The sequence below is a fragment of the Ruditapes philippinarum genome, unplaced genomic scaffold, assembly GCF_026571515.1.
Source record: "Ruditapes philippinarum isolate M1 unplaced genomic scaffold, ASM2657151v2 ctg791_1_1_1_1, whole genome shotgun sequence".
Classification (NCBI taxonomy): Eukaryota; Metazoa; Mollusca; class Bivalvia; order Venerida; family Veneridae; genus Ruditapes; species Ruditapes philippinarum.
This window is the reverse complement of record NW_026861391.1, coordinates 82,008-109,901: the sequence shown is the minus strand read 5'-3', so window position 1 is coordinate 109,901 and position 27,894 is coordinate 82,008. Positions and strand designations below refer to the sequence as shown.

At 31.7% G+C, this 27,894-nt stretch overlaps 2 protein-coding genes and 1 non-coding gene across 3 annotated transcripts; 1 reads left to right on the top strand and 2 right to left on the bottom strand.

The window, feature by feature from the left end:
- The first annotated feature begins 79 nt into the window (after positions 1–79).
- Positions 80–26,856, top strand: LOC132715463 (carbonic anhydrase 12-like). The gene is made up of 9 exons (XM_060698466.1): positions 80–297; positions 551–725; positions 15,269–15,298; positions 15,889–16,062; positions 21,492–21,640; positions 22,547–22,639; positions 22,920–22,983; positions 25,308–25,465; positions 26,170–26,856. The coding sequence occupies exons 2-9, from the start codon at positions 656–658 to the stop codon at positions 26,425–26,427; spliced, it is 996 nt and encodes a 331-aa protein (XP_060554449.1). The 5' UTR covers positions 80–297; positions 551–655; the 3' UTR covers positions 26,428–26,856.
- Trnas-gcu (transfer RNA serine (anticodon GCU)) lies at positions 12,296–12,377 on the bottom strand. Its single transcript has one exon. It is a non-coding gene; the product is annotated as a tRNA-Ser (tRNA).
- LOC132715465 (uncharacterized) lies at positions 17,353–19,459 on the bottom strand. Its single transcript, XM_060698468.1, has 4 exons — positions 19,300–19,459; positions 18,784–18,955; positions 18,232–18,393; positions 17,353–17,949 (listed from the first exon to the last, which is right to left on the bottom strand). Exons 2-4 carry the CDS (start codon positions 18,953–18,955, stop codon positions 17,756–17,758), a joined length of 528 nt encoding a protein of 175 aa, XP_060554451.1. The 5' UTR covers positions 19,300–19,459; the 3' UTR covers positions 17,353–17,755.
- Positions 26,857–27,894: the final 1,038 nt, after the last annotated feature.

The following is a 27,894-nucleotide window of genomic DNA, read 5'->3' as shown; positions in this document are numbered from 1 at the left end:
AGCGAGAAACAATGCACAGATGTAAGTTTTATCAAAAGGTGCGCAAAAGTAACCAGAAGCCATTGATGATCATTTGATCATAGTAGTATATGCCGCAGGACTCGGGGGGAACCAGATTTTGATCAGTGATAACATTTCGCCTTTACCACTTCATTTGTAATTCACGTTTAAACTGTCACTTTAAACAATATCTTAACAGTTAACAGTTCGGAGGGATGTACTAAGTGCTGTAATCGTTCTTTACGTAGTCTTGGATTTTTATTGGAGCTCTGACTAGGTCGTGGGGTTATCTGAAAGGTCAATTGTGCTTACGTCGGCTTTCAAGATTGCAAATACCTTTTTTATTTCAAATTATTTTGTTTCAAAACAAAAACAAATATTATCATATAGACATTGAAAAATTCAGAAAACAGACTGTTTTTCTACTAGTAGATTTAAACATACATTTTTACTTAACATTTCATGTAAGGTGTTTAGTCGCTGTTAACGGGTATATACGATTGCTTGACTATAAAAGCGGGAGACTATTTTTGCATTTTTCATTAAATAGGTTAAACTGTCGTCTGCAGGGTCGGAATCATTTCGCTGAGTTGGACAAAATTTAAATTGAGAAAAAAATCTTACAATAAATTATAGCCAAGAAAGAATTAAGAACATGGAAAGCTTGGTTTTTGTCGTCTGCCTAGTGTTGGTCTCGCGCGTCTCAGAAGTTTTGTCAAGCGCAGGTAGGCATTTATTTTTTAATTTACAATTTTTTAATTTTATAGTTTTTCTGTAGTGTATTTATCTTTTGTAAAAAATGTGGAGATATTAATTTGTCTTTTATTCCAACAATACTCAGCTTCGACAAAGCCAGCTGTTAATAAACATAATGAATTCCCAAAAAGTATCCGGCCTTCTGTCTGATATTTTATGTGAAAATTGTACGAATAAAAGCATAGCTAACGATTAATTATATAGAAAATATTTCTCTTTTGAGCAAAAAAATATGCATCTTTCTAATAAATATGAACAAATAATTTTACATAAAATAGATTTATTTAAACTTCTAAAGTATAGATTATTTATTTATTTATTTATTTATTTATTTATTTATTTATTTATTTATTTATTTATTTATTTTCATTTCATTTTATATTACACGATGCGCTGCCTTACATCACTTTCAATGCTAAACATAGAGATATTAAATACCACATCGCACTTTTTATTTTATAATATATGATAAAAAATTTCATATAACTTGATGATATATTTCATATTAGTTATATTTCATAAGATATATACTTTATTTTAATTGATGAGATATATATTTTTTTTAGTTAATGAGATATATATTTTATTTTTACTGATGAGATAGTTAGTATATATCACACGATGATATTGATATCTTATATTACTTAATGAGCTATTTGATATTTCATCATAGGATATATATGTAATATTTATTGATAAGATATACAAAGATACAAAATATTTTATACTTCAAGATGGGTAAAAGTTTCTACATTACTCAATACATGATGAGTTTGATATCTCATTCTACCTGATGAGATATTTTATATCACATGATGCGATGCCTTATATCATATGATGAGATATTTATTTTTATATTACACGATGAATTATTTATTTAATATAACACGATGTGATATTTATTTAATATAACACGATGTGATATTTATTTAATATAACACGATGGGTTATTTATTTAATATAACACGATGGGTTATTTATTTAATATTACACGATGGGTTATTTATTTAATATTACACGATGAGTTACATATTTAATATATATTGATTAACTTTGACACTGTTTTTCCGTATCTGAAAATACTGACTGTAAATTATAATGAAATACTTTTTTCTAGCTTTTCCTTATTTTCAAATGAAAACGACACTTAAAAATCGCTTAAGTACACTTTTTGTTTTTATCTAAGGTTGTTAAAAAGCGACCATTGTTACTGTATTATACTATATATTCGCGAAAATGTGTGTACATTAACAGTTGTTACCATACAAAATTTCATCGAGATTTTTTACAAAACAATAAATAAATAAATATAAATAAATAAATAAACAAATAAATAAATAAATAAATAAATAAATAAATAAATAAATAAATAAATAAATAAATAAATAAATAAATAAATAAATAAATAAATAAATAAATAAATAAATAAATAAATAAAAGTACAACATTGACGCTAAAAATTATTGAATATTTACTGTTTACAACAAAATAAGGATAAGAGTTTTGTCGATTAATTTTCATTTAAGAAAGATATATCGTCTTGAAACGTACAAGAATGAACATTTAAACCGCCTCGATAAACTTCAAATGAATTCTAATTTGTATTTTTGTACACGTTTTACAAAGTCATGTACAGCTTTTCCAAGATTCAAATATATTTAACATATTTTATATACAAATTTAAAGTAAAGAAGATTAATTTGTATCGAAGATAAAATGTGCACAGCATTACTAAATAACGACAGGGAAAAAAGTTTATTTCTCTTTCTACGCTTGCTGCATATTATAATAAAATTAACTTGTGTATTTAAAGCGACTTTGTCGTAGATATTTCGATTTTAAAAAATTTGTCTTAAGTATTTTGTAACTCTGTTATACTCGTATTCAAAGTTTTCTAGTTGTTCTATTGAGTTCACCTATTAAAAAAAAAACAATGCTCCATAGTTTAAAAATGCCTTAAAATTTATCAGTGATTCAAAAACAGCTTCCGCTCCATATATTCCATAAACCACAACATGTAGTTACATTGGTAGTTTTCTACAGAAAACCTGTCTATCTGACATTGTTCACATATCTTCGTAGATCCTCGGGCATTTTCGGAAAGGGAACTGTCTACTCTGAATGTTTAGAAATCCTCGTTTCGACAACTATGAAATACGAAGATGTACGACACATTCGTAAAGAGCGGGAAACAAAAAAGACAACATATGTTTGTTAATTAAGTAAACTAATTTCTTTCTCACAGTCTGGTTTAAATCTACTTAACATAGATTATTATCAACATTAAGATGGTGATTTTCAACATTTTTGTATTCATTTATTCTTTCTCTTCGGACTTAGTTGTCGACCTTTCAGAAATATGACTTAAAGTGATAAACGCATCCTTTAACATAGCGTAGCGAATTAATACGTGCTTTGGCGAATGACATTCGGAATACTTTGCAGATAAAATTTGAGATAAATGGTCGAATACTTGCAATTTCGAGAACAGATTTCCTATGTATATAAAGTACAGATTATTGTTTTTTGTTGTTGTTTTTTCCCCTTATTTTCCAAGGGAACCAGCTAGTCTGTAGTCTGCTCAACCTAGCGTTGTTAGCACATAATATGGTCAGTTCTAAATATAAAGAGGACAACTCCATAAAACAAATTTATCAGGGTCACGTGTTTTCAATTAAAAGTTTGTTTTGGAAAGTAAACTTCATGAATACTTATGAACTGATTAAAAATTTCACCTTATATATACAACACAACCAGATAGCTTTAGATCAGAGTTCGATACGCTAGACAGAGGAGTGAAGAAGTACTTTTTAGGATAAGTGCATTGATATAAATGAAATGTATACAAAATACGCATTAGTTATACTATTATAATATAATTTTAATAATATAAATCAAAATAAACTTTCGCTCTAGATATTTCTTCTAGGAGAAACAAAATGTTTTGAAACATTTTTGGTATATTTTAATGACCTATAAACATTTTCAGTGAGTGGTTGCATGCAGCTGTAAAATTGTTTTACAAATGACATAATTTTTCAAAAAAGTTTTTTTGATACATTTAATCGCACGAGATTAAAGTTTAATTGAACCCGACATTAATCCCTTTGAAGTGTAACGAATGGTTCTGCAGACAGTAGTTAGTATACGCGTCTAAACACCAATAGATTATGTGGGGAAAAACTGATGAACATTCCAAACCGCCGCCATTTTCATTCTGTTGCCATGACGGCCTAATGGATGCCATAATAAATCTTATTTCTCACGAGAGTTATTTTGATCACTTTCTTCAAAAACTATGACATAACTATGACTAAGACATAACATATCTCATCTGATAACCGTCCTGTTCCGAGCGTGTACCAGGTACAAAATTCATTTCAAAATTTATTTAACACTTTTTTTATCAAATTATAAACTGTATCAAACTTCAGTTTAACACTTACAACGCTAAATATTTTAACTGGATTTGTCCATCTTTCAATCTAGACAAAAGCATTTGAGCCGCGCCACGACAAAACCAAAATAATGGGTTTGCGACCAGCATGGATCCAGACCAGCCTGCGCATCCGCGCAGTCTGATCACGATCCATGCTGTTCGCTTACAAACCCTATTCAAAGTAGAGAAACTGATAGCGAACAGCATATATCCTGATCAAACTGCGCGGATTCGCAGGCTGGTCTGGATCCATGCTGGTCGCAAACCCATTATGTTGGTTGACTGGATAACGACCAGTGCAGACCATGACTGGATGACTGATCTTTGTCTGCAGTGGTAGAGTTTGTAGTTGCCACAAGCAGGTTACGGGTTGAAGTGAACGTGTTCTTAAAACAAGCAGAACAGCAGTCTGATTGTCACAGTTTTTGAACAAATACAGAAATATACACCAGTTAGTTGTACCAGGATGGTTGTTTAGCTATTAGTACATCATTTTTATCAGATGGGTAAATGACAATATACGTACGTAACAACGTACGGAATGTCTTGACGTAAACCCGTATTTTCCCCGCCCGGTCGCCACCCATGATTTCTGAAATGTACATTCGTAAATAATGTCATATAATTATTATAGTTTTGATTTGTCATTTTTATTAATCATTATGTTTTTCTGTTTTCAGTTGTTGTAATACAATAGCTATGTAATTTTTCAAGAGGTTGTAATTGTAACATGTCGTACCACAATGTCATGACTGATATCTATGATTCACAAATCATCAACAATACAACATGACCCATTGTAACAATAAAGTCAGTGGGCGAAGTGTTTATTGTTTCCACAACGCCTTTTTGAAGTACGTGTTTTGCCACACACATATAAGCGTTAATTTGCCTTACTTTCCGAGCACCCTCTACCATACACGATCCATTTCAAACGTTTGGCATGTGGAATGAAATGGCTTGCGCAATAAGATAATCATATGCCCTCTTTTAATAAGAATCAACGAAACTAATTGAAAACAGGAAAAAATCATGTTTTTAGGTTAAATGTTATCGGGCAGAGTTAAAGATTATGTTGCACGATAAGCACGTGTTTCACTGTGAGGAATGTTTGCTTGTCAATATGCTCACCTGACTAATTTGTTAGCCAAACGTTCTGCATGCAAGGTTACATGTTTCACCTGGCGCGGCTTATCGGTTTAACACTATCTTATCATCAATCATTCTTTATGTGGGTCAGAGTAAAGTTTATAAACAACAAGAACAAAGACATAAAACCAACAAACAACAAGAACAAACAACAAGAACCACCACCACCACCAACAACAACAATAACAACACCAACAAAAAAAACAAACAAAACAAACAAACAAAACAAAAAACAAAGAATAATCATGAAAACATGAAATTGAACAACTGAAACAACAAGAACAACAACAACAACAACAACATATCTAAATCATCATAATCTTCTTACTGCGTATTCTTATTCTTTTAGACAAACTGGTGGCTATTCTTCTTATTACATTTAAGCTTTATATAACTTGTCTAATATACTATAGGCAAAGTTATCTCTGACAGATATCAGTTATAGAAATTCTTTTTATGCTTATGCACCATGTTTAAAGCAACACGCCTTCAGATTTGTCTGAAGTTTTAGGAAAACGTAAAAGTGTAAAAATATATTATTCTAAATGTTCGTCTGGTGGCAACTAATTCTATTAAAGGGACCAGTGCAGGCCAAAATCATAAAGATAAGTCCAGAATGTTAGACGGACAATTCCATGTCTATGCAAAAACGAATATAATGTGGTAGAAATTCGGTGATAAAAATACAGTAAATTTTAATACTGTAGTGTATTTTGAATGATACACTCAACGTTTCACGTGTATTGTGTATATATTTAATATTTTAAACTTTAAATACATATGTATATTGTTTCAATATTTAATTTTTAAAGATCTGTTGCATCTTATATATTGCCAGCTCAGTGTACGGACAGTGGCGAAGTTGTCCGGAGATTTACGAACTGTTTATATGGAGCGATGTCACAAATTAATTCACGCCCATTCTTCTAAATTGACTTTATATATGACAACTACGAGCATTGTTATCTTAAAATGACACGCGTAATGTTAATTAAAGTAGGGGCAAGTATAATCCACTTTACTTGATATTGTTTCAAGCGTTATCATTATAAGAAGATACTTAACGAAAGTGTCAAATATGTAGGTGTTGTTTGAAATTACTTCATTTACTTATGAAAGTACTTACATGTATCTTAACTTGGCGTATATCATAAGTTTATAACATCATATATACTCGATAGTGATTAAAATCTAATCAATGGGCGGGAATGAAAGATGAAATAATAATGCACAGAACAATTTTTTTTAAATGAAGGAAATCCTATTTTTATTTTTAGTTTCATCTTCAAAAAGTATATGCGGCAACATGTTACGTCAGCTGCAGACTTTTATCAGTGTTGTTTCTTGAATATCACAGTTTATCTTGAACATGTTGTAATATTAGATCTTTCATATATTTCCCGCTCAAAGAAATTTTAACATAATATCACGCGCTTAAATAATCAATAGAAGTACTTATCAACAAAAATATCTGAATTTCTGCCAATTTATTATTACAGATGTTTATATTTTGTTTATGTTTATCTCAACACGGTGTCAGATTCGTATTTCAAGATGTAAAACAATATTTTGTTTGTTAACAAAATGTTAAGTTTATATATAAACACGTGTTTTATTCAATAAATGCATTACCTATTACGAGAGAAGTTGTTTTACAAAGTTAAAACACACTTCCGTATCCAATAAGCAATGTTCATACAGTTTATACAATAAACAAAAAAATAAGGTGAATAGAAAGCAGGAATGTGCCAAACATCTCGGCGTCGGCGTCTTCGTACAGATATAATAAATAATTACAAATGTAAAAGAACGCTAAGCTGACGCTAAAGATCAAGTTTATATTGAACAGACGATATCTTTTTGTCCTTTTTTCTACTTTTGTGAGACATATTTGGCTTCTGTTCAAAACCCTAGATTTTTTTAAGCAAAGAACTGTCTGTAAATTTTTGTTACGCATTCATTTGCGAACCATTCATCACTAGTAAGAAAACTTTCAAGGCATTTTCTTTTAGATATTATGATTTGTTTTCTAAACGTAATACATTGATCAGAAACAACATAAAAGTGTTAAAGAAGCGAAATATTAGAAATGAAACAACACTTGACATTTCTATTTGCGCGGGGCATTTCATTGTATAACGACGCAAAGTAATAGAAAACAATTTAAACGTTATTTAGCAAAGTTTGTCATGACTTGTCTCCGCTTGAACTTGAAAATGCAACTTCAAGGTTTCTTCTCTCTCTTATATGCAAACAGACATTTTTTTATAAGTTTCAGTGGTACTACTTTCTTGCAAAATAGATTTGATATAGCTATTGTGATATGAAATAATTAAATAAAAGTAATAATTGTCAAATTTACAACATAAGCTACAATTAAGTTCGAACTTGCTTAAAAAATACGATGATAAGATGATTTTCCTGCTGTTCTTACCATATCTTTTAGCAAATTTTCGGATTCTAAAGTAAAGACTTCAAGGTATTTGGATATTAATGGAAATAAATTTTCTCGAAAACCTCAATGTGGGCAATAAAAAAATATTTCTGAGTGATCTTACCTACAGTGGTACAAAGAAACCAATAAACATAACACTTTGGTCTTGGCCTAAATGAATATGATTAATTGATTTGCAGCCGAAAGTTTGTGCATTTCTATCAATCTTACACAATCTTTACAGGAGTCGTAAAATAAATCTAAATCTCAAAATGTCGTTAATGTGATTTGAATAATGATGTTGAAAATTGAAATAGTCAATAAAACTTAATTACATGCGAAGGGAACGTGCAATTTATATCTGCACAGGAGATAAAGTTGTACATGCACTTTTCAAACTTCACTACGAAACATTTCCATTTTATAAACTTCTGCAGGTTTAATCTCAATTATAATGCATGTGTATGCATATTTGTCTCATGAAATATCCTTCTTGTTTATGTGCATGTTGTTTTTGCGATTGTAAAATGGCAAAATACGATGTTGCCTGCAACAGTCTTTAAGATTAAATAAGAAATATGGGAATTTTATTGAAGTACGCTAACGCAAACTACTTAACATTGGAAATATCCAAAATATCCCCGGGCTTTCTAAAATAGCACGAAACTTACCATTCGTGAATCACACTTATTTTGCTATTTTTTCATTTGAATTTTATCTATGAAAACTTGGGAAAATGCCCTTGCATGTCCACTATGCTTACCTAACACATGTGTCAGGTACCAGTCCGAGTTGCAAAACCGTGTAAGTTTATCAAGCCCTTCCGAAAGACATGATCATTTAATTTTGCAACATTACCTACTTGTCCTTCATTATGCATAAATAGTTTTTTTTTGCCTTCCTTGCATCAAAATCAGAAAACATTACAATATATTAAGTGTCAAATTGATAGGCCAACTTTTGGGAGAATACAACCTTTGACAACATGAATGGCGACATATCAGGAGCCTATACTCTCAGTGCCATGAGAGTGCGGAAGGACCCACATTAGAACACACATACATACATACATACATACATACATACATACATACATACATACATACATACATACATACATACATACATACATACATACATACATACATACATACATACATACATACATACATACATACATACATACATACATACATACATACATACATACATACATACATACATACATACATACATACATACATACATACATACATACATACATACATACATACATACATACATACATACATATATTCATACATACATACATACAAACATACATATATTGAAATACATATATACATATATACATACATACATAAATATATTGAATTCGGAAAAACATGTTGTTTTTTAATACATACATACATAAATACATACATACATACATACATACATACATAACATAACATACATAACATACATACATACATACATACATACATACATACATACATACATACATACATACATACATACATACATACATACATACATACATACATACATACATACATACATACATACATACATACATACATACATACATACATACATACATACATACATACATACATACATGTCAGCAGTATCACATCATCTTAGCAATAATATCATGTGAAATGTCACGGTTAGGTCAGTATAATGCCCTTATATTCTAAAACATTCAAATTACACGTAAGTTCGGTTGGTATTAAGCATTTATATGAAAAGCGTCGGATGTACAGCAGACATAGATTTCCTGCAAAAATAAATATATCCCGTCAATCCATATCCTGCTCATTCTCTAGCAATTCAAAAACATCCCTTGAAAATTATATTATGTTAATTACTTCTCTTATTATTCAGTATGTTAACTTTTTTGCTATGGAAGAAGATATCCGTAACAGTCATATGGTCACCGATGAAAGAAAATACCTAATACGCATGCGCAAAGGTTTTTTTTAAAATGATTATAATCAAATATGTCCGAAATATGGCACAGAAATTATTTGAGGACTAAAGTACTGTGTTAGGAAGGAGAACGTAAGTTAGATTATATCTCCATCATCGTCTCAAGAAATTATTTGTTATGTCAGCAGATTTATGTTAATATATATATTCGTTCCATGCCGTTAATAAAAAATGTAACAAACGTTGATTTTACAAGTGATAACGTCAACCTTTAGCTTTTTCGACAATTATATTTTACTAAATTTGGGCGAATCAATAGCTGTAATTCTGTTATTAAAGAGACACATTTAAAGATTTACCTGGCCGGCATTCCTCGCATACATTTCCATGAGATCATTGAGATCATAGTTTCGATAACAAGCACATTGCTTGATCATAATTACCCGATAACGACACCGAGTGCTGTCCCTTTAGGGTTTTATTAGCACTTTGATGACTTACATTTCTTAGATGGTGAAACTTTATTTGTGTATGTTGGTCAGTCTTGTACATTTTAGGGTTTTAATTGTCAATTTATATATATTAATTTATATACATTTCATAAAATATCATATGTTTCGTTAAATGCTTTGAAAAATTAAAAGAAATCCACCAGTAAAACTTAAAGTCGCCATACTGACTGGTGCGACGTAAAACACAACGAAAACAAAGTTAGACTGGCTGACATATCATAGATCAGTTTACCCTCTCTGGGAAAAAATGCAAGCAAGTAATTTTTTGTACTTGTTCCCGCCCCAAATTTGAACTTTTAATAGTATATTAGCATATTAGATCCTGATTTTTGTTTATCTAAATTGAATTTTTCGTGTGACTGCAGGAAATGGGACAGATACTAGTCTTAGTTAATACTTTTAGTTTTAAATAAATCACATACATAAATACTTATGGGCTGTAAAAATACGTTAATTCATATGTAAATGAGATTTATTCTGTTTCCAAAATAAGAAAAAAATCTAAAACACTATTATTATAATTTCGTTATCATATATATCAGAAATTTGACGACAGTAGAGGGTGAAAAAACTTTTAACAGTAAGGTTATGAGCAGTCTAGGGTACTAGTAACTGATCTTCAACATTTTATGATGTTGAACTTGTGATATTTGTCAATGTAATGCACAGATATTGCCCTATCGTTGTCATGTAGGGAATATTCATTAATAGAGATTTTCCGTTTTCTTCAAAGTGACTGATTTACTAAGTTATCAAGTAAAGTTAATAAAAGTCTAACAATAGTTAATAAAAACATCGTTTAAATGTACACTGATTTCATTTATTAAAAGACTTGATGTTACGTTACTTTTGAAAACAGCATTGCTATTGCTGTATAATAAAAGTTGAAAATAATAATATGTTAAATGAAACTTTGTACCCTTTATATATGTAAGTATCAAACTTATGTTAAGGCATTTTTGTATCATAGAACAACCTTGCTACACGAGCAAAATGTCCACGTGGTATAATTTGTTGAACCTTTGACTGAGTGGATTATTTACAAAAAAAAATACAAGCAGATAAAGTCAAGTGCACGACAATCTGATTTAGATACCCGTGCATCTATGTAAACTAATGAAGTATATTGTATTATACCCTATAATGATTTACTATATATGCTTTGAAACTACCGATTTTTTATCAAATTTTATGGCATGCATTTTAAGGGTTAATAAATTGAGTTCTTGAGATGTTTTGTTATAAATTTGGAACAGAAGTACCTGCCTCTTTACTTTATTTAATGTTAGGCGCGCAGATGTTTCAATTTTAGAATGTTAAAAAGAAATATCTCAAAGATGAAAGTAAAATAAGTTCTTTAATGTAGCAGAATGATACGAGAACCGCTCAAGATAACTACACGTAATGAATTTATTGTTCATTTAATCTATTTTATGGCATGTTATTTCACTGCTGTATCATAGAATGTTTAAAGTTAAGATATTTAAACTCCCAAAAGTAGTTCCAGCTTGGTGTATAACCCCCGCAAACTAATGATATCGATAACAATTTGAAACACTTAAAAGTCCAATGTGAGTTTTTATATATCTATACAGAATGCTTACTTAAGAAATTTAAGTTACAACAAAACGCTCGATCTTTCTTAACATGTCAACATTAACAATTTAAAAGTTCGTTTAGAGTCTGCTATCTTTCGTTTAACTTTTTCGGTGAAAGGATGGGGTGGCGGGTGTCCTTTTTTTGCTTCTCCTTCAACAATCATTCGGTGTGATTGTTTTCATGTAGCAAATATTTTTCCCATTCAATTTTTACTGTCGGAGGTTCATTGAATCCATTATGGACGGAGTGTAGAAAAAAAGGCTGACATGAAATATAGTGCCGACATCATCATTTAAGTTTAATTTGCAAGTAATGCTGATTTAATTAATGGCGGTTTTGATGTAGAAACATTGACAGACACATATGTAAAAGTAACGAAATGATAGAAACTGTTACGTGCTTAATGTTGTAGGGATATCGATTTCTTGAAAATAAAAATTGATATAGCCGATCAACAATTCAAAAAATAATCGACGAGGATGAGATTCGAACCCACGCGGGCAGAGCCCAATGGATTAGCAGTCCATCGCCTTAACCACTCGGCCACCTCGTCCGTTTACTATGTACCGACCAGTTGTATATTTTACTTTATAGAAACAGCTCTATTTTCATCATATAAAAACAAAATATAGTTAAAAATGTTCACAGTTGCCAAAATTATTGGTTAAAAAGCTATAAAATTAACTACTTTCACAATGATATCGACTGTAGTATTACTAACATACGTAGATCTTATTAGTATAGTACTTGTTTACACTTAGAAATCAATATTTTCTTAATTCTTTAGAAAATGATATACATGTGTTATAAAATGTTTTAAGAATGTCTTTAGAGCATTTAGATATTCAACAACTAAAAAAGTAGCGCTTTATATGCAGTGATTTGTAGAAAAGGTATCAAAATGTAAACAAAAAAGTATTTTGACTTTCATACAAAATACTTATTCACTAAAATACAATTTGCCAAACATAGCAAAATAAGCAAAAATAATTTATGTATAATGGCAAATGAGTATTTATATAATGGACCTTTAAGTTTAATCTCGTCTTAATATTCAGTTATAGCGATTTTATATAGGTGGTTTCGAAAGTCACGTGCTTCAGTTCGTTATTCCAGCTATCTTCAATAGTAACCTTTATTTATTTAGAGGAGTTAACAACAAATATTCCGATATTTGAACTTGATACAAATGTATGAAGTATTTCGTGCTTTGGTTTTTCATAAACATGAAAATCAGCGACATTACTTGGTAAAAACATAAACATTAAAAGTTACAGTATCGTATTTAGACTATATAATTAACAGTAAAATCAGCGACATTACTTGGTAAAAATACTGAACTATTTGGTTTACTTTTTTCAAAGAGTTTGAATGGTTAACTCTGTTTTTTAATAAATTATATGATAGTTAGATATCGGGCGCCAAATTAAGATCAGATGTTAAACTGATAACACTGATAACTGATAAGTTTCGTCACAGAGACAATAATCTTTCAACGAGAACCGTAAATAGTTCGGTATTCGCTTTCTTTCTGTTTCCAACCTACTGTCACAATCAATAAATCAATCAATCAATCAATCAATCAATCAATCAATCAATCAATCAATCAATCAATCAATCAATCAATCAACCAATCAATCAATCAATCAATCAATCAACCAAAGCAATCAAGCAAGCAATCAAGTATGCAAGTAAGTAAAATCAAGCATGCAAGCAAGCACTTCTGGGACATGCTGTCAACTATTTAATCCAGAGGCAAATTAAAAAAAGAAAACAAGTATATATCATAATTTTTCGGATGTACAGTATTATTTACATGTCTTTACGTTTTTCATGAATATAAGATGATACTTTTCTTGATAAAATCTATAACGTTGAGAAATTAACATAGGTCATGAAAAAACAGTGGTGACTGTCTTTTAAATAGATCACAAGCTAAAATGATTATATAAATGATATTTCTCCTAACAGATAATACCAGAATTTAATCCTTAAAGTTCATCGTTTTTATTTTCATACACTTGTATTGAAATTTTACCTCGACTTCCGACTCTTTATACCCGTAAACTGAACCACTTACACACGGTACTTCCGCCATGACTTCATAACCCATTAACAGTCCCATTTTCGACAAAACATTTTCTTTTAGTGCGTTTTTACATTTGTTTTTTCGCCGTCTTTTTTTTTTGATAAATGAGTCTGAATATTTAAGTTGTTTGGAAAGAATTAATAGTTGGTAATCTGGGATAAAGCTGCCCACTTTCTTACATTCCTATCTTAATACCCCAGTTTACAAAATTATGGCTACCGCTACTATTTTGTCTGGAAATTGAAATAATATACCACTTGTTAATCCATCAGCTAGTGTAAAACGGTAAAAACACGGTAAAAACACTTTCATATCGCTAAAAAACAACTGAGAACTTCCGCTCAAAAGGCACCTTGCCGGTTTATATTCGTCCTATAACACTAGCTAATGCTGAATAGCCATTAGATGGCTATAGTGTCAATGGTTCTAAAGTCGTATAATATGTGAAATAAAAAGTATATTTCCCATGACAATAATTCATTTTTTAAGATTGATATAAACGACTTTTATTGATTCACAAGTAGCAAACTCGCTTTCAAATTTACTGAATTTGCTTTTAGACGATTCAACAACAGCAACAACAACAACAACAACAACAATATAATTTAGTTTCATTTCAAGCTTATGCGATCGAAGGCTAATAAGCAATGAAACACTTTGATGAATTTTGATTTGAGTTACTTCCCTCTTTCAGTCGACTATGCCTCCGATTCATTTCCGTCAAACTTCGGATTTAGATTTGTTTGTTTGTTTGTTTTTGGGTTTGACGTCACATCGATACAGTATAGGTAATATCGCGACGTTCCAGCTTTACTAGTGGAGGAAGACCTCTGGTGCCCTTCCGTGCATTATTTCAGGCACTAACGGGCCCTGAGTAGAACCACCGACGTTCCGTAAGCTAGCTGGATAGCTTCCTCACATGAAAGAATCTAAAGTTCCTGTCGGGATTCGAACCCACAGCGGTGAGGGGCAAGTGGTTTGAAGTCAACGACCTTAACCACTCGGCCACTTAGACACTACAAATTAGCAAAAAAGAAACCGATGAAACGTCCGGCTATGGTTATTCGGTTAATGTGATTTCCTGAAATTATTGAGTGGACTTTAAACTGTTTACACATAATAAATTAATTACTGAAGTAAGATTAACATTCTATATAACCCAAACCTGCTATGTTTATCTTTTAATATACCGAAGTAAGAAATTACATGCAATCGGGCAAGGTTCAGATCCTATGATGGTATTTCAGATTTCTGTTGTCAAGCCAAATGATTGGTTTAATAAATACACATTATACAACAGATCAACATTACATATATATAATGTTTTAGTAAATCTGATATTATTTTTATTTCAGGGAATGTATGGACATACAGGGGATCATTAGGTAAGCCAAGATGTTTTCTCTCTACGATCTTATATAAACTTATGTCAAGAAAAATCATTTATTCGTATATACGAGCATATATTTGACCCTTCAAATAAAAGCAAATATTTCGATCAACGTCCTTATTACATAACCTAGCGAAGCTAGCTTTTAGTTTGACTCGTCGGAGGATTTTAAATATGATAGATAACAACGTTGGAAGGTAGTGTATAATAGTGACGTTATATATCATGACTGAGCCGCGTCATGACAAAACCAACATAGTGGGTTTGCGATCAGCATGGATCCAGATCAGCCTGCGCATCCACGCAGTCTGATCAGGATCCATGCTGTTGCCATCAGTTTCTCTACTTGTAATAGGGTTGGTAAGCGAACAGCATGGATCCTGAGCAGACTGCGCGGATGCGCAGGCTGGTCTGGATCTATGCTGGTCGCAAACCCATTATGTTGGTTCTGTCATGACGCGGCTCAATTATATAGTGGCAGTAATTTGTGACATTGTCGACTACTATCACGCACGTTTCCATCTTGTCCACTGTATATTTCAAACAGTGTTTTTACAAGCTATTTTATAATGTTTCTCTTTATAGGTCCAGATCATTGGCATTTAGATTTTCCACATTGTGGTGGAGTGAAGCAATCTCCCATCAGCCTCATCACTAATGACGTCATTATCGACACGGAAAGGCTTACACCAATCGTATTCAGTGGTTTCGATGTGGTATCAAGCAAAAACTACACAGTTGAAAATAACGGTCATACAGGTTGGATGCTAATTTTGATTTTTCACTTTTTCTTGACCTGTACAGTAGGCTGTAGGGAGTTGACGAACTTGAAGTTTTTGTAAATATACGTTAAATACCGCGAGTCACGGCGATACTACCGACAATTATTGCTCTTTTTTACAATACAATATCTACCGAGAGTTATCTATCTTTATTGATGTTATACGAGAATTATAGTCTCTATCAAGAGTTAGTCGTCTTTGTTGATAATATTTTCTGTACCGAGAGTCGGTCTTTGTCAATAAAACGGTTGTTGGTGTTTATAAATGATTCCATCTTTAAAAAAAGATTTGACATTCTTTACAAATTTTGACAACATCTACCGTGTTTGTCGTCTTTCCTTCACGAAAAGTTGGCGTTCTTCGCGAACGTGTGTCGTCTTTCGTTGTTTATGATACGATTTCTAGCAGGTTTCTTTATTAATGATTCGATCACTACCGTTAGATGGCGTTTGTTTATTAATAGTGACGATATCTACAGAGAGTTACGGTTCTTTGTTGATAATAGTATTTGTACCGAAAGTTATCGTTCTGTGTTTATGGTAATGTGTCGTAATAGGGAGTTCAATTTTGGGTAAAATTTGAAATGTTTTCTTAGCCTCTCAGATGTTTATTACCTCTATCGCCACTCTTTTTCTTTTTTTCCCCCCAATTTTCTCTCTTTTTACAAGTTTTACACGACTATCAAGAATATCGTTGTTAATTTAACCCTCATTCAATTGAACTTTGTGTGATCAACCTAAACAAAAGTTCCTTTCATTTATTCTACATTAGGACTTTGTGTGCTAGGGTATAGTTAATTCGAAAGCTCTAGCTCTCCCAATCGTTTTTATAGTTTCAAGATTTATAATATAATTATAATTCCTTTTAAATAACCAAATCGATTTACCATTTATCACACACCCGTGCCGATTTTGCGACTCCTTAAATATGGTATTGCACGGCCGTGCATATATTTTGACATGACGTCATTAGCGTTATCCAAACATAGTGTAAAGACGCGCTAAATGTTATCGTTATACTTAAGGCGCGTCAATGAAAAATGACTCTTATTTCACTTTAAACGGTCTTTATTTTGGGTGTGTGATAAATAGAATATTAAATTCGTATAAGTTCATTACTGAATTTATTGCACTCGTTGAATAAAATAATATATATAATAATTTTATTCAACTCGTGCAATAAATTCTGTATTGAACTTACACTCATTCAATATCCTCTATTTATCGATAACCAGTTTGCCTCCTTATTAAAATTAAACAATTAAAAGAATATTTTCCTTGTTTATTATGATGATTGAAATTCAAGCATATACAGTAAAAACTGTAATTGATTACATGTAGTTTCAATAGCAGATTTTCGTATGCATTCTTTCTCTCTCACGTTTTCAATGCAACTCTGCTTGACGAGTATTTCCGTAAACATACATATTGTGTACTCTGCATACACATATGTGTGCATACTTTTGTATTCTATGTTCTCATATGTGTAACACTCATAAAAATGTACACCAAACATGACATATATATACATAAGTGAATATTTATGAAGTTTGGTAAATGTATTTAAGCACATTTAAATAGTCAATATATTACTGGCAAATAATCAAGTTCTACGAAAACCACATTCTAAGCTGTATGTTACAATCTCCAACGATCTGTTCTTTATCACATTTAGTCGTCAAACTGTTCAAAGGACTTGACAGCTGACTTAGGCTTGGCTACAATGTACACAATCCCGGCTATGAGGGTAAAAAGCGTTGCAAAAATGGCAATATAGAAGCTCGCGTGCAGGTGCGATCCATCCCAAGCATTGTCATCCCCAAATTTGGCGCCAAATACAATAAGTGCAACTGTACCAGTCAATGCTGTTGAAAAAAAATGAAGGAAAATACTAATATAAGATTGTACATTATACGTATGCTCTTGAACCGACAAGTCGTTTTACATCATAATGATATTGATATAATGAAGAAGGAATTCCAATAGGTAAATTAAGCAAGCTTTTTCTTTAAATGAACTATATTTTGCAACATTATGTAATAACCTTGGAAAGTTTCAAAAAGAATACTGGACACACAGTAACACGTAAATTACCTCATTCTGTTAGGTTTGTATTAACTCCATTACAATATTGTTTCGTAACCTACCTGCAAACAACGCAAGAATGGCTGCGATGACGTATAAAACAGCGTCATAAACCATGCAGCACATGGCACAACTTCCGGCAACCAGGGCGAAGAAAACGAGTGCAAGAACTATCACCTCCAAGCCAGCTGTGGCCCCCAACCACTCGGGCTGTGCAGAACCTCCTGATATTATAAACATATTTTTTCAGAGTTAGCCACTTTGTACATGTTTAAACTCTACTTTTATGTAAACACATTCCAGTGACGCCGATAGGTTATGACTGAAAAGGCTGAAATTATTTTTTGACGTCACTGTCATTACATTGAATTTCAGGAATTAAGCTTTATTTTATGCTACCAAACTCTTGAGAATTCTGTTTTTGAAACTCACTCGATGAAATAAATTTTCATCTTACACAAAAACAAACAAACATTCTCTATACAATCTTTTTGAGTTTTCCTACATTTATACAGGACATGTAACGATGTTACGTAAAGTATAAGTATCAAAAATGAATTGTGAGCAAAATAAAACCAATTAAAAAGGTTTTACTACAGAAAGACAACTCTTACCAGCGGCGTATGAACGACATACATAGTTATCTCCGTTTACACTTGCACATGTTTCAAACAATCCGTAATACAGCGGCGACTTGCCATACCAATACGGCAGACCAACACAGAGTATCTGTAGTAGCAAGGCCAATAACTCTAACACGTTAGCAACAACTAATGCAACGTTCATCTGAAAAGGGGCGATAACTTGTGAATCATTTTTTTCAGATTACATATAATTACTTTACACTATATTAACAGTAAAAAACACCTGCCAGCATTTGATGATTAATGTAAAGAAAAATCAAATAAACATACGTTTGGCGATCTTTCATATATTCGGCAGGAAATCTCGTTCTTTTAAGTATTAGTCTTTTTAAATGAAAATAGAAACCAATATTTTTTAAAAGAAAAAAAGATGAACTTAAACTACAGGTGTACATAAATCTGTATATGAAATAATTTTGATTTAGATATATTGTAATTGGTTTGCTGGCAAATTTAACAATTAAAATATTTACTTTAAATTCTCACCTTTACGAGTCTAATGCTATTCCATCCGTTTTCTAAATTGAATGAAATATCTGTAGAATATCGATCTATACATCTTAAGATGATTTATAAAACTCAATATCACTGTTATGCATAGATACGATATAAACATTACTACTTTTTTCATGCTGTAATAAATACAAAATACTTCAGGTGAGGATCTGTCCGTGAGTAACTTCAAACAGCATGTTTTATCTCCACCCCATATAAGCCTCTTAAAAAGAAAAGAACGAAATAAAAATAAACCTAAACAACAACAACAAGAACTATAATAAGACAGAAATTAATTATGATAAATCGTCCGTCGTTATTTTAAAAAAATCAAATAAGATTGGCAGAAACACTGTTTAAACGTGACAATAGCCGGCATTTAATGAAATGTTATGACATTAACTTGTATAATTCATTCAATTTTGATATAATTGACCAAAGATAATATGAATCAAAATTTAAAAAAAAATAGAAAAGGGTCTTGAACAAACTTTACATGCAGATAATGATTTTACTTGACTTTATTTTCATCCCTCTCTCTCCCTAACGCTCCATGGACCATAACAGAACGGTAATTCAGTTTTAATGTAAAAATCTTTTCGAATATCAAAATTGATATTTAGCAGATTTTTAAATTACTTTTAATGAATCTGCCAATCATAATTTTTTTATAACATTTTAATTAAATTTCACTAACTGATCGTTTTTATTTTGTCCAACAAGAAAAGTTAAACGACATCCGCCCCTGCTTTACATACGCATTTAGTATTCATTCCACGTGCAAATTCAAATATTCAATTGCTCACGCCTCATTCGTCTACAAAAAGTGCAATCGATTTTACCGCATCATTTAATCAACGCGCTTCCTACGTGAATATGTGAATATATATCAATATATTATTTATACATATATTTCGTATGTAGTTAAATAATTCATTGAGGTATATTTGAATAAATTGAATTTTCTTTTTTATTGATAGGGTGGGGGTACGTGATATAATAAGAAAAGTCATAAGTCATCTACGCCCGTTTTAAGAATCGATGCTTACAACCACACTCATTTAGCAAACCCTATATAATTACTTAACGGTCAAGACAGTCCTCAACTTTTCAGTAAAGTTGTATTCAGATTATGAAGATAGTTTCGAGTTGAGAATTTGTGAGGTTATGAGGGGGCTACCTTCAGTTGTTCTTAATAAAATTATGCTCAATACCACTTAAATTTGAGTATTGACTTTGATAGATTGTTAGTTACTTACCGTTAGTGTCCTCTTGCGTCACGTGGGATGACCTTACGTGAGTTTGAAATTAACTAGTAAAAGATGTCCATCGATGTGCTTTTGTAAGTCTTAAAAAAAAAAAACATATTGTCTTATAACGACGGCACTCATATTTTTAAACATTAATTTAAACTTTTAATTATTGTATAATTAAAAATGAACTGTTAAAAACTATTTGAATGAGAGCGTATTATAAGTACATTTATTTGTTTTTGAAATGTAATCATATTATATGAAATAGCTACTTTTTATATGGTAAACTTCAAATATTGATGCAGAATGACATGTTAACGGTTTTTATATTTTCCATAATAACATTAATTCATCTTTGTAAACATTTTATAGTGATTCATTAATTACGAACTCTGTCGTTTAAAGATTTATCTACCTTAACTACAACCTTTTTTTTGAATTTATATCATAAAGTTTGAGTTAGTTAATCTTTTCTCCCGAATTTAGCAGAAACAGTAAAAAGTGAGAAAACATAAATAAATAAAAAATGGTCGAGTGTTTTTGTTTCAGAAAGATATATAAGCTGTCTGTATTTGAAATCTAAGAGCGAATGGCGCATGCGCCTTAATAGCAGCCGATGGATTACTTTGTTATGTTTACATGCAGTTGTCGTGTGCATTTACTAACTCTTTCGAGAATAATCATTTATTATTAAAAACATTTCATTACACATAGCTTTACATCCTGTAAAGCTCTGGTCACACCAAAGTTAAAACAGGTCTGCTCAAATGATTCCGTCTTGCGTGAACTCGTGTTTATTTTGTGTCATCCTCGTATATGCTAGTTTAACATTGTTCTTCGCATACTTAATATTATCAGTTTATTTGTCGTTTGGGCGGGAACTGCCTTGATATTTTATATAGATATAAAAAGGGGCGTATTCTTTTGCAGTTCAAGTTGATCTGAACGCTAAAACATCTGAAATTAGAGGTGGCGGTTTACCAGGAACGTTTGTGGCGGAACAATTTCATTTTCACTGGGGTGCTACAGATGAAAGAGGGTCGGAACATGATGTGAATGGAAAACATTTTCCTATGGAGGTACTATTCCGCACAATGATATTCCTAGAGTTTGTTACTTCAAGAATACATAACTCAGTTCTCATGTAGTTTTTATGAAAAGTCGACATGCTCCTATTTATATTTTTTTTGAAATTAAACAATTTATATTAGTAAAGCTAAACGATTATATAATATCTGCAATTACCATTGAAGTCAATATCATAATTAGGATTTTTAGTTATTAGTTTGGTGCATTGTCTTTCACATTTTGTATATCATTAAAGTATATACATGTTGAATAGACAATAATGTACAAACTGTGTATATATCGGTTTTGCTCGTTAAAAATAAAACAACCTACAACAAGATATTTTGCATTTTCTTGTCGATGCTCATATGTATAAACAAGGACATTGGCATAACAACAACAACACCACCATCCACAACATAATATATTTTGTATTGCTTTAAATGAGTCTATTCCACTTGGATAACAAAACTCATTCTATTTGGATATCATGTTGACACATATTACTTATATGTGGATGCATTGTTTCATTTTTACGTTTCAAATGTACAATACGGTTTGCAAATAAATATTTTTCGGAAAACGATTTTTGTCGAATATGAGCGATACCGAAGTGGGTTTGCCCGCCTTGTTATATATTATATATATCATCATTTGTTTGTAATATATAAAAATTTGTGCCGCTTCATGATTAAACCAACATAATGGGTTTGCGACCAGCATGGATGTACATCCGCGCAGTCTGATCAGGATCCATGCTGTTCGCTATCAGTTTCTCTACTTGTTATACGGTTTGCAAGCGAACAGCATGGATCCTGATCAGACTGCGCGGATGCGCAGGCTGGTCTGGATCCATGCTGGTCGCAAACCCATTATGTTGGTTTTGTCATGACGCAGCTCATATTGTATCTCCACAGATGCATCTGGTACATTATAACAAGAGATATGAGAATATATCTGTAGCTATGGACAAAGAGGATGGTTTGGCAGTGCTTGGTTTTTTCTTCGAGGTAAATATTGCTACAAAATTTTAATAAGAATATCTCTCATTTGTACTGCAAACTTACTCTACATATACATTAGAAATTTTCGCATAATGGCGGAGAAAAAGTATGATTATCTTTAAAAGTAAAAGAACCAATAGATTATAATTAAATTACAACACGACCATTGGCCAATTTGAAAGACGCACGAACTCTATATTAACCAATGGAGAGTTTATTCTCACAAATATAATTTTCCATAAATATGTACTTGCAGTGTTAGAACATATATTTGTTATATTTACAGATTGGACGGTTTAATCCACATTTTGAGGAGATTATAAATCATTTCAACCAGATCAAGTACAAAAGTAAGCTTTGATTCACTAGTATTACACCCATAAATGTTTTGTTTGATTTCAGCAATTTGTCGTCGCTTTTCGTACTCGATGAGTATTTTTGACACAGGGAAATTGTTATGGAATGTTGCAGATTAGCGGAGTACGGATAACGGATGAAATAATTGAACAAAACTAATGCAAAACAAATAAATTTAGTAATAATCAACAAAGTCCAAATTTCAGGATTCGAACCTTATCAGAAAGCTCCATTTTTCGTAGTCGTTTTAGCCTTATTTGACGATGAAAATGTTTTATATTAATTTGAAGACAATCTTATTCGAAGACCGTTATCAAGATTTATGCAGTTGATTTTATTATAAAGGATAAATTGAATACCTATGACCCCATCTTCAGAAAAATCAAATTTGGGGAAACCATTATCACCTCTTTTCCCAGGGGCCAAAAGATGATGTGATTGCTTTCAAAACTTACTTTTTAAAACACATGAAATGCGGGGGATCCGGGGGCCCGTTTTTTAAAAGGGGGGTCATGCCCAAAACCTGGGATTGTCTAGTTGTCAAACCCCTCGGAGTTTTGGGTTAAACCCAAACGCCCTTTTTTACTGTGAAAAAAACGTTTAAAAACAAGGGGGGGAACATCACAAAAAATTTGGTGTCAAATGCTCCTACGGGAAAAAAACTAGAAAAATCCTAAAATTTCCCTCGGGAAAAATTCCAATATAAAAACACCTCTAGCCCAAGATTTGGACCCCTTTTTTGAAAGAACCCGGGTCCGCGCCAAAACATGCATCCCCTGATGATAATTTTGTAGTTTTTGATAAAATTATGTAACAAAACAATTTCAAATTTCCCTTTTTAACATTAAAAGGGAAAATTCTCACAGGTTTGTTAAAATAGATGCAAGCTTATCTTAATGTCTACACAAATTATTATATTTTTAGATTGGTGTGAGCAAATATTTCGTTGCATTGTTAAACATTGTCCGTGATTGTTTGAGTGATTTGTGTTTGACTTGATAAAACTAAAATATTAATAATTTTTGAAGAAAAGCTCATATCAAACAAAAAAAAAAATGAAATAAAAAATTAAGTCAGCACGGAATGTTTGCTCATTGTAGAAAAATTAGTACATGTACATTTCATTTAAGGTCACTTTTAGTGACTTTAAGGATTGACGATTGTCCGTCATATGTCGTCTGCAACTGATTCTAACAGTTATTGCCCCCTGTATTGTAACAACGTAAAGGCCAAAGATGACATTACTCTTGCCGTGATATACAGTATTTAATACATGCCCCTCATAATTTGTATCCATATAGAATATTTATAGCGGTTTTAAGTTTGTTACCAGCGGAAACATTATAAAAAGACTCAATTAGTGGAAAATTCATAAGAATTTCGGACGTAAAATACTATGTTTCTCTTATGTCCGCCGGATAATCTAATCTGTCTGTTTGTCCGAATCCGCAAATAGATGTATAGGTTGGTGTAGAAAGCATAAATTTTCTTTCATGTTTTTCATTCAGAGAAATATTTATTTTGCTAAAATCATAAATTGGCTCATTACAAAAAGGTGTAGTCACACAATGTTTAGCACAATGTAGTATCACAAGAATTAGGTGAATTATTGACCTAGGGCCAAAAAAACTCAGACATAATGACCTTGTGCATTTAAGAAATATGACGACATTTTCAAGTGTTATGGTCTCAGGCATGATTTCAAAACAATTGATACAATTTTTGTTTATAAATATTAAATTAAAAATTGTAACATATATTATTAAGTTTTTTTATATAGCAGTAACGTAGTTGCTAGATTAACTCTGTTGTATTATTTAGGTCTATATAATAATGTAGTTGCTCTGCATAATACTTAATTTTCACATGAACCTTTTATTGTTTATTTATTTATTTTTGGCTTCCATAATTGATTGCTTATTTTACGGTTCAATTAATAGTACATGTAAAACGACCTAGCTTATATAACCGGAGCCGTAAGACGATGGTTATATTGCATTTAATATATTGTCACGATGGTTATATTACAACCCGTCATTTAATACACTGCCACGATGGTTATATAATAACCCGTCAGTCAATACACTGCCATATAACATGCTAAAAGTCTTTATAACGAATGTACAATACAAAAGAAATGCTTAATTCATTTTGTTCTTCATTTCTTTACAAAGAAATTAAAAACAACTGTTTTTTCCAAACATTTACAGTGATAAATGTAACTGATATAATGTACATTTCATTGGCAAAATGAATTTTAATAGGTAACTGTTCAATGTTTAGTTTATAAAGTAAACACAATTAATATTTATTATAGACAACGAGGTTGAAATCAGCTCTATTCCCCTCGTGCAATTGATGCCAGCAAAACTATCAAAGTTCTACAGGTACGAAGGAAGTTTAACCACGCCCCCTTGTTATGAGAGTGTAGTGTGGACATTGTTTAATGAAACAATCGAAATTGCTGAAGAACAGGTAAAAATCTATATTCTGGTCTTTTTCTTACCGAATTTCTTAAAAATCTACTATAGGAGTCATGATGGTCTGTTTGATATGTTGGTGTCCTACAAGCGTTTACATTATCCAAGATTATAACAATAACCGCATAGCATTACATTATAATGTGCGGTCTATCAGCCCGCAAACATTTAACTAACCGACATTACTGCTTTTTAATTAGTTACCCATCAGCTTGTAGGCTAAGATTCGCTCATATTTGCATGAACAAAGACGCACCACATTTAATAATATGCAGCGTCAGAGTAGCGTTCCCACGTGACTTTTGAACAAAGAACACGTTAATAAGTTCTACATATGATACACGATTTTTTTCTGTATAAGCCCCCTTTTTTAATTGAAGGGAAGGCATATTTCCGATTGTAAAAGGGTTTTAAAGAAACTTTGGGTACTTTCCCCATTGGTTTTCCCGTCCTTTTCCCCGGGCTGATTTTTCGGGTTTCATTTTTATTGACAAAAGGTATAAATGAAAGCGTAAATATATATGTATCAAGGTGAAATCACATTTTGTAAAACATCTAATAAAGTATAAAATCAGAAATAACAAAATAATATTCCATATAAATGAAATGTCACAATGCATGTTTAGTTAAATGAAGCTGAAAGGGCGTTTTATTACATAACAATGTAGTATATATTCGACTTTGTTTATTAATCTCCAGCTCATGGACTTCCGGACAACTATATTCGAAAATGATGAAGACGACAGTTTTTCATCACGTGACATCTCCGACGATTTCAGACCCGTTCAGTGTATGTTCCGGCGCCGTGTTTACGCCAGCCATTCTTCATTGAAATACAGCAATCACAATGAAGCAATTGTTAGGGATAATGGCAACACCGGAAGTTTATCACGACCCCTATCGTTCACAGCAATCTCCATCTTAGCCTTGTTTATATCTTTATTTCTTGTTTGTTGATGATAATTACTTACGTTTCTTCTCCTTAGTGTCTTTAATACAGGAAATATATACAATTCGGCCTTTATAGCTTTGTTAAACCGTATACTCGACAGAACACCCTTTTCTTATGTTATTGACTTATTAAACTTTTTATTTAATCGTGTACTTGACAAAATATTCTTTGCTTACGTTATTGAATTATTAAGTTTTTATATTCAACCATGTACCTGCCGGATCATTCATTTTTTACCTCATTGATTAATGTACTTGACAAAATATTCTTTTAATATGTTATTGACTTATTAACTTACTGAATATTTTTTTTTTGTATACTGTATATATATTTGAGAGGACTTGCGTGTCAGAACTTACAGTGTGTTTATGTTTTGTTACAACAAATTATAGTAATAATTAAATTTTTTGACTCTTTGTGTGGAGGCATTTTCCGACTATCTATTGCTAAATGGATTTTACTATAATATTAGAATTTTTAGTACAATTTGTTGTTTGCGTTTGTTTTTATACCTCAATTGTATTTGTTTTGGTCTATGTATGCATGTAGTCCATGTTTAATGAGGATCCATCCGCCCGTTAAGGCACAAAATGCATCTTGGACACTTTAAGACCCTTAAGTATGCCTAAAGACCAATTTATATAAAGCCCTACAGGTCCCATATGAGCGAACTTAACATAACGTTGAACAAGCCAAAGGCCATTAAAAACAAAAATACAGTCCTTTTCACATACGGCAACCAATATACTGGACATATTTCCCTAAGAAATATAAAAACGATAACCTGTCCACAACCATTCAAAAAAATAAATCATATGAGCCAACTTTCAGATTATTTGCGAAGAATGATATAGAAATGAGAATCCCCTGACTTAAGCTTACCCTCATTTAAAAAAAGGCTAACACAATAAAACTTGATTCTGTTCTATATACATTTGCTAAATCTTAACTTGTGCTGTAATGTAATTAATAATGTCACCAGTTTTGGATATTCTCATTAAATTAGTATTATACAAAAATTTGAAAAAGAAACAGATGTTCTGGCTGTCAAAATTTCATACCAAATTCTCGCCCTATAAAAACCCTTTGAAAAAGAATGCTCGGTGCATGTCGGGTACGCATAATCCCTTAATCAGTCAGTCAAGCTCATCCGAAAAGATAATGACCATTTATTTTTTTCCGGGATGCACTATAATGGTCTCTTGGCCTCTCGTGCATCAAAATAGTATCATCACAAAAAATCGGCCTGCATACATATTTCCTGAATTAAAAATTTATAGGTCATCTTTTGGTTGATAATTACCATTTTTAAGGGGCAATCCAAAAAGGTGACTTTTGTCCCGGGGCCGAACTCCTCGTGCCTGACAGGGCGAAAAGGACCCTCAAATTAAGCCTAGAAATACCATACATCATCGCTGTCGATTAACGGACCCCCCGGAACATGTCACCAGGGCCTTGCCCTTTTTAAAGAG

Bases quoted from the DNA above. Each gene is read 5' to 3' on its own strand.
- LOC132715463 (XM_060698466.1), top strand. From the start codon at position 656: ATGGAAAGCTTGGTTTTTGTCGTCTGCCTAGTGTTGGTCTCGCGCGTC. The intron at 22,640-22,919 runs GTAAATATTGCT...TTATATTTACAG, and splicing joins TGCTTGGTTTTTTCTTCGAG to ATTGGACGGTTTAATCCACA. The intron at 25,466-26,169 runs GTAAAAATCTAT...ATTAATCTCCAG, and splicing joins TCGAAATTGCTGAAGAACAG to CTCATGGACTTCCGGACAAC.
- LOC132715465 (XM_060698468.1), bottom strand. From the start codon at position 18,955: ATGAACGTTGCATTAGTTGTTGCTAACGTGTTAGAGTTATTGGCCTTG. The intron at 18,394-18,783 runs GTAAGAGTTGTC...TTATAATATCAG, and splicing joins ATGTCGTTCATACGCCGCTG to GAGGTTCTGCACAGCCCGAG. The intron at 17,950-18,231 runs GTAGGTTACGAA...TTTTTTCAACAG, and splicing joins CATTCTTGCGTTGTTTGCAG to CATTGACTGGTACAGTTGCA.